We start from the raw sequence: 7002 nt of genomic DNA, 5'->3' as shown, positions 1-7002 counted from the left end.
AACCAACCCCGCCTCCCGGAAACACGAGGGGCAGGCCTCGCGGCCTGTTGGCGGAAGCGGAAGTGCTTTCGTCTGGCGCGTGGTGCTGCTCGGTTTTTTTTTTTTTGGTACTGGGCATTTTACTCAGGACCTTGTGCTTGCCAGGCAGGCTCTTATGCCTCTGAGCTATACCCGCAGCCGTGTTGCTCGGTATTTCTGCAAGGGCTTGCGAAGGGTCCACTTTCCACGTGGCAAAACGTCTGGCCACGGAAGTGATGTCAGCCAAAGCACAGGACCTGACAGCCGTCTCCTCTTGGAGACAACGGGGCTCAGTGCAGGAGACTGGCGCAGTACCTGCCCGCCCCACTGCCGATGAAGTAGCTGGTTTTGATTCACAAAGCCTGCGGAGGTTTGATGACAGAAAACCCGGGGGCCTGACAGACAAGGACTCCTCTCGGCCTTTCACCATTTCCGCTTCCCAGTCCTGCTTGCTCTGAAGAGCAAGACCGGTAGGCTTTAGAGGGACCCGCGCTTTGCACTGCGCGTCCTCGCTCGAGAACCAAGACCTCGCCACCGGACCGGGACCCCTCCTTCGTCTGCCAACGATGCGCAGCAAAGCGAGCGCGGATTGTGGGTGGAAGATCCCCGAGACTAGAGTAAGAGGCATAGGACAACTTAAGGGAACACGTCCTAACTGAAGTATCTGAAAACTGCTCCGGGACCATAGCTCTGCTCTAGATGCGGGAAGACCTCCAGCTGGTGCCATCATGCGGGGCATTTCCACGGCACTTGCGGACTACCGCGCAACCGCGCCCTCCTGAGGTCACAGCCAGTATAAAACCGCACTCTCTCACGGGCTTATATTTGAACCTCTGCGTTTTACCGAGTTATTTCCATAAGTTTCTTGGAGCTGGTGTTTGGGAAAGGCCTCTTCCATTCAAACGGAGTATACATTTAAGGTTCCAGGGCCAGGGATATATAGCTCAGCAGCACAAGCACCTGCCAGGCAAGTGCAAGGTCCCGAGTTTGATTCCCAGCACACAAAGAAACACCATCTAAGATTCCATTTTGTACCACAAGTGCGGGATGGGGCAAATTAAAGGTTGGAATCAGGCCAGATGCGGTAGCATGTGGCCACCCCAGCCATTTGGGAGGTTGGGACACGCAGGTCCTGAGTGAGATCTGCTTAGGCTGGGACTGAAAGAGAACAAAGTGGAAGTTAGAAAATGTTCTAATGGAGATTCACACAACAGCCATGTTTCTCACTGCCTCTTTGACCAGGTCTTTATTCAAAATAAGCTGTCCAAATTTACGTCACCTGAGTGGGATAGAGATTTTGAGTTTATGCAGCAGGCTTCTTCTCTTCAGCAGGTTTCTTTTCTGCTGGTTTCTTGGTGGCTGCAGGCTTTTTCCCCAAAGGCTTCTTCACGGGCTTTTTGGGACCAGCAGCCTTCTTCCCTTTCTTCTCTTCCACAGGCTTCTTGCTGGCGACCTGCTTCTCCTCCAGCTTGGCTGCCCGCGCAGCTGCTTTCGTCACACGGATTTTGTGCTGCAACAAATTAGGCAGAAAGTTAAGAAAATTTTAGAAGAAAAATCTTTTTGCCCTATCACAATAAAAGCAAACAAACACCTACATTCCTGGCCTGGCGAAGAATGGTGTTCCTGCGCATGGTCTTCGCGTATGGGTTGAGCTTCAGCATGATCCTCAGGTTCTTCAGAGGATTCTTCTTCAGGACTCTACGGTGAATCTTCTTGCTATAAAAGGTAGACAATACACCAACATTGGATTGACATTACACACATCCCTGAAATAATTTTGTGAAAAAAATTACACAGTAGATGTCAAAACTTTACTGTGGTGCTCGGAGGGCTCTTTGGATCTCTGGACTCTTCAAGATTCTGCTCAGGTCTGTGTTCATCATCTTGTGCATAGGCAGGCTGAAGGAGAGATTGACAATGGATACTGAATTCTTTCTCACAGGGCTGACTGAAGCACATGAACCTAGATTTTAACCATCTCATTTAGAACTTCAAAGAATTTCCCCAGTATTTCTCATAAAACAGGGACTGAATACTGCATTTTTTTTTTTTTTGTCTTTTTGAGACTGAGTCTCACTATGCAGCCCAGGCTGGCCTCGAACTCACCAATGATCCTCCTGCCTCAGCCTCCTGAGTGCTGGGAGTACAGGCCTGTGGCACCACACCCGGCATTTTTTGGTTGTTGCTGCATTAATATTTACAACATGCTGCAGCATGGTGTGCATAAAAGAAATGTAGAGCACATTTGTAATCCCAACACTTGGGAGGATGTGTCAGGAGGACTGCTATGAGAAAACAAAAAGAATCTACTAAAGCAATCCATTCATCTATTCTTTCTGCCTTTTAAAGTACAAAGACTTAGCTGGGTGTGGTGGTGCACACCTGTAACCCCAGCTCCCTGGAAGCTGAGGCAGGAGGATCACTCCAAGTTGGATGCCAGCCTGGGCTACAAAGTGAGCTCAAGGCCAGCTTGAACTGCATAGGAGACCCTGTCTCAAAAAGACAAACAAACAGAAAGAAATGTAAGTAAAACATAATCCAGTATTTAAAGTATGCAAAGCAGTCTTGAATGTCCATGTGCAGTTTAAACGAACACTTACACTCTGTGTATAAATATGAGAACACTCACTTATAATGACTCTTGAGGGTAGCAGCTTTACGCCAAGTGCCGTACAGCTCATCTAACTTCCGGAAAGCACTTTCAGTCCAAATGCAGAAACGCCCCACATGCCCACCAGGAGCAAGTTTCAAAATATTCAGTTTGCTTACATTAAGCAGAGTAATGCCTGTAAAAGGAAAGGAGAATGAGGAAACCTGTTACTTGAACAGAAGGATCACAAGTCACCTTTATGCCTCAAGTGCGACTTAAGATATGTGAAAAGTGTCCTAAGCGTGAAGATTCCACTTCACTTATTTCAAAATCCACAGTGCAGCAATTCATTCAGCCAGGTATCAGAACTTCCACCAAGTCATTGATTTCAGAAACACGGACCATGAAGTGGAATTCATCATTATCGAGGCCGAGGGTGCTACACAGGCAACACGCATATGCACTGTGAATTACCCGGGATATTCCTGAAGGCCTTGATGATGCCGTTGTCTTCGTTATAGATGATGCAAGGTCCCTTGCGCTGGATTCGGCGGCGGTTTCTCATCTTGCCCTTGCCAGCCCTCATTCGCTGAGAGGCGTAGACCTACAAAGCCAGCAGCCTTAGTGTTAAGGGCTCATCTCTGCAGTTAAGCTTCACAGTCCAAAAGCTCACTATTGCATGCTACTGCTGAGCTATAGTTGTCCCCCTCTATCTGCCAGTTCCACATTCCCAAGCCAACCAAATCAAGGTTGGAAAGATTCTGAAAAACTGTGTATCGACCGTGTATACACTTTCCTTGTCCTTATTCACTAGACAATATGCTACAACCTACAAAACTGTAAATACACACATTAACTTACCTTTTTGATGTCATTCCAAGCCTTAAGTTTCTTCAGAAGCAAAACCGCCTCCTTAGTCTTCTTGTAACCTTCAACTTTATCTTCCACCACCAAAGGGAGTTCAGGAACTTCCTCGATTCGATGACCTGACAAAGCCAATTGAAGACTGACCTGGTTATCCAAAGACTTTTGAAAAATTAACACTTGTGTAACCCACAAAAGCAAAACATGTAATTTGCCAAGTCAGAATTTCCACAAATATCATGTGTTTCAGAAACACGGACCAATGAGTGGAATCTCATCATTTTGATGGTTTAAAATGCCACAGGAAACACAAGGCAAGTTAAAAAAGAAAATCATCCGTGTGGGCCAAACCCCTGGGCAAGTGCTGTGCACTTTACAGCAGGACACTGGGATGAACAGTTACCCGCTTAGGACAAAAAGCACCACCAACCTTTTGACATGACCAGTGCTGGCAAGGCCGAGGCAGCCAAGGCGGAGCAGATGGCATACCGCTTCTGCGTTGTGTTCACTCTGCGGTGCCAGCGGCGCCAGGTTTTGGTTGGTGCAAACATGCGGCCTCCTCGACACATCTATTTCCTTAGTTAAGAATCACACTTAGGAAAGCTCAGGACTGAAGTTAACTCTTGCTCAGTAATGATTTTCGTCAACCTTCTGTACCAGCTCACTGACAGCAGGCAACTGTCGCTGAGAACAGAGTAAGACGCAAATTACGACATCATTGCAAGCCCAACTTCCTTATGTCAAGACCTTAAACACTGATTCCACACCCGCCTAGAGCAGTGTGTAGTGAGGACACTTAGCATTATGCACACAGATACTGCAGCATACGTTAACGTGAATAAGCGAGGTCCAGCCTGCCAAGTTCCACCAGTCCAGGTAGTGAAACAAAGGATACATTTCCAAAGGCACCCTGGCCAGAACGGTGGGTCCCACCGCCTCGAACTCTGGGAATTCGAGCCACAGCTCTGCCAGTTCCCCAAGACTCGGCACTGGTCTGATGACCTAAAATTGGGAAGAAATGAAAAGGTTTTTAGCTAGGTAGTTGGACCAATGTATGACTGCTGCCCGGTAACAGACAGCATCAGAATATCCAAGAAAATCATGTAGTTCAGAAACACGGACCAATGGAGTAGCATTTCATCACAGCTGTAAAGCAGGCCTTAAAAGAGCAACCAGAGAAAACTGCAAATCCATACCTGCTAATTCGCTGACAGCATAGGGCTGCCTGTTGTTTTTACGCAGGTTGGTGTGAACAAAGTTCACAATATCTGGTCGAATGGGAGCCTTGAACACAGCAGGCAAGTTGACATTTTTGCCAGATGACTCCCCCTTTTCGGAGTACACCGATATTAGGGGACGAGCACAAGCCTTCAGAGAGAAAGAGACACGTATTGACGAACAGTATCAGAGGCAACTCTTCCAGGTACCATCAAGTTACACAACAGCCCAGCTTTGTTAGGCAGATGCTTAAAGGTGAAGCACCAAAGACTAAATTACAGATTACACTAGCAGGTCTGTATTAGTTCCTCAATAAACTCCCCTACACTCAGAATATGAAATCCTGCAACGTAACTTTCCTTGTCGTGAGACAGGGTGTCGCTATGCAGTTCAGGCTGGCCTTGAGCTCACTTTGTAGCCCAGGCTGACCTCGAACTCATAACAACCCTCCTGCCTCAGCCTCCCGAGTGCTGCGATTGCAGGCGTGCGCCACCACGCCCGGCTCTACATAATTTTCAAACAGAATCCTATCGAAAATATTTATAATACATTCGAATGTATATATCACTCTAGGCCACTTTCTCTCATCACTGTTGAGAACTGAGCCACGGCCTCCTGTCCAATTCCCCACGTCCTCAGCATTTGGTACAGCTCAACGCTACTACTAATTTAATCCAACCGAGCCCCGATCCACGCGCGAGCACAGCTACGTGAGCGCGGGGCACAGCACCGCCGTACGCCTAACAGCCGTCCTGGACTCCGGCTAAGGCAGGCACACCCTGAAGACAATCAGTGGCACAATTTTTTAAAGGGAAAACCATCAGAAAGCTTTCGCAGTAACGATCCCAAGCTAGGCAGACAAGCCTCCATGGGAAATGTATTAACGATCATTTTTCACAACGAAGACTCTGGCTTCAAAGGCCAAAGTGTATTTTTCTGGACAGCACACGAACACGCAGGGCCCGGGCAGCCTCTCCAACTCGGTCTTAAGCCCCGAGAGTTCCGTTTCCTGGAGAGCCACGCGTGCGAAGGTCTCGGGCAGCCAGGATCCCGCGGGTCGCGGTCAGAGGCCCCCGGCTCCTCCGAGCGCTGCCAGGCGGCCGGCCGCGGACACCCACGTTGCGTCTAAAATGGCTGCCGCAGCTTCCCACGAGCCGGCTCTCCGCCGGCAGCAGACGCCCACGGCGCTCATCTACGCCGCCTGCTCGCGTCCCTGCTTTCCGACTCTGTGCCCTGAACCCTCAAACCTTCCCTACGAGCCCCGAGGTCTCGGACAAGCCCAGCTAAACAGCGGGACACTCACCATGGCGGGGAGAGGAGAAGGCCACGCTCCTCCCGACCCGGCGGCTCCCACAGGAAAAGGAAGTGTCCAGCACTCCCACCCTATATGTATCCTTCCCCCTCATCCCCCCGCCTAGCCACGCCTCAGAACCTACTCAGAGACAAGAAATAACTCCCTACGACTCTCTAAAAACAAATAATGTAGCATTATTTCTTTATGGGGGAAAAACCACGCTATTTCTTTTCTACAGCGCTGCTAGGAGTGCTTAAAACGGAGGGACTCTTTTTCGCGGACTAATCCGCAAGGGGAGTGGCCAAATCTCGCGAGAAGAGTTATCTGTCCCCGCATCCTTTGTATTTATTTTAACTTTTTTCCCCCGATGAGAGTGGAAAACCATTGGAACAGGAAACATAACTGTGTGCGCTCACAAAAAAGTTTAACTCTGCGGACAAACGGAACTTGTTCTCTGTGAAAGTAGTTCCGGCGGACGGCGTCACGGCCTCTGACGTCAGCGTCCGAGCGCGCAATTCAGTTTGGCGGTTCCCGACTCTGCTGAGGCCGGGCAGGGATGTGGGCGCGAACGAACCGAGCGACTGAGGAGTTTTACGCTCGCCTCCGGCAGTGAGTTGTCCTCCCTACTGTCGCCCGGGGTCTAGGGATCTTGCCCCTCTGGATGCCCCGGCCCCCGGCCCAGGTCTTTTGCCACGCCCCGAGGAGTGGTGCTTTGCCAGCTCTCCTGGTCTGGGAGTTGGAGACGGGGCGGCTCTGCTCGGATCAGGGGACCTGGCGGAGGCTTCGGGGAGAGCGACAGCGTTATCACCTAGGTGCCAGGTGACACGTGTGCCATGTGCATCTGCAGATGTATACACTGGTCATCAGTAGAGGCCCCTGCCAGGGTGGGCGATCTAGATGTCTTTCTGGCTTCTCCACCTGTAAATCCTTGGTGTTCCTCTTCTCATTGTTTTGTTTTGGATTTTGGAGACAGGGTCTTGTTATGTAGCCCAGGCTGGCCTCGAGCTCGCGGCGATCC

General features: G+C 49.8%; 2 protein-coding genes across 3 annotated transcripts in view; one reads left to right on the top strand and one right to left on the bottom strand.

Moving 5' to 3' along the window:
* Positions 1-1237: 1237 nt before the first annotated feature.
* On the bottom strand, positions 1238-6090 carry Rpl4 (ribosomal protein L4). The gene is made up of 10 exons (XM_005393700.1): positions 5994-6090; positions 4669-4840; positions 4368-4474; positions 3903-4041; positions 3470-3594; positions 3083-3212; positions 2648-2804; positions 1834-1917; positions 1614-1734; positions 1238-1528 (listed from the first exon to the last, which is right to left on the bottom strand). The coding sequence occupies exons 1-10, from the start codon at positions 5994-5996 to the stop codon at positions 1322-1324; spliced, it is 1245 nt and encodes a 414-aa protein (XP_005393757.1). The 5' UTR covers positions 5997-6090; the 3' UTR covers positions 1238-1321.
* A 235-nt stretch (positions 6091-6325) lies between these two features.
* Positions 6326-7002, top strand: part of Zwilch (zwilch kinetochore protein) — a 30923-nt gene continuing 30246 nt past the window's right edge. For both annotated transcript variants that reach the window (XM_005393698.2, XM_005393697.2), the window contains exon 1: positions 6326-6593. In XM_005393698.2, the coding sequence (XP_005393755.1) occupies positions 6541-6593 (53 nt within the window). In that variant the 5' untranslated portion in view covers positions 6326-6540. The remainder of the gene's footprint in view (positions 6594-7002) is intronic.

The sequence above is a fragment of the Chinchilla lanigera genome, unplaced genomic scaffold, assembly GCF_000276665.1.
Source record: "Chinchilla lanigera isolate Chin_1 unplaced genomic scaffold, ChiLan1.0 scaffold00049, whole genome shotgun sequence".
Classification (NCBI taxonomy): Eukaryota; Metazoa; Chordata; class Mammalia; order Rodentia; family Chinchillidae; genus Chinchilla; species Chinchilla lanigera.
Note: the sequence above shows the minus strand (reverse complement) of the source record. Positions and strands in the feature narration are given on the sequence as shown.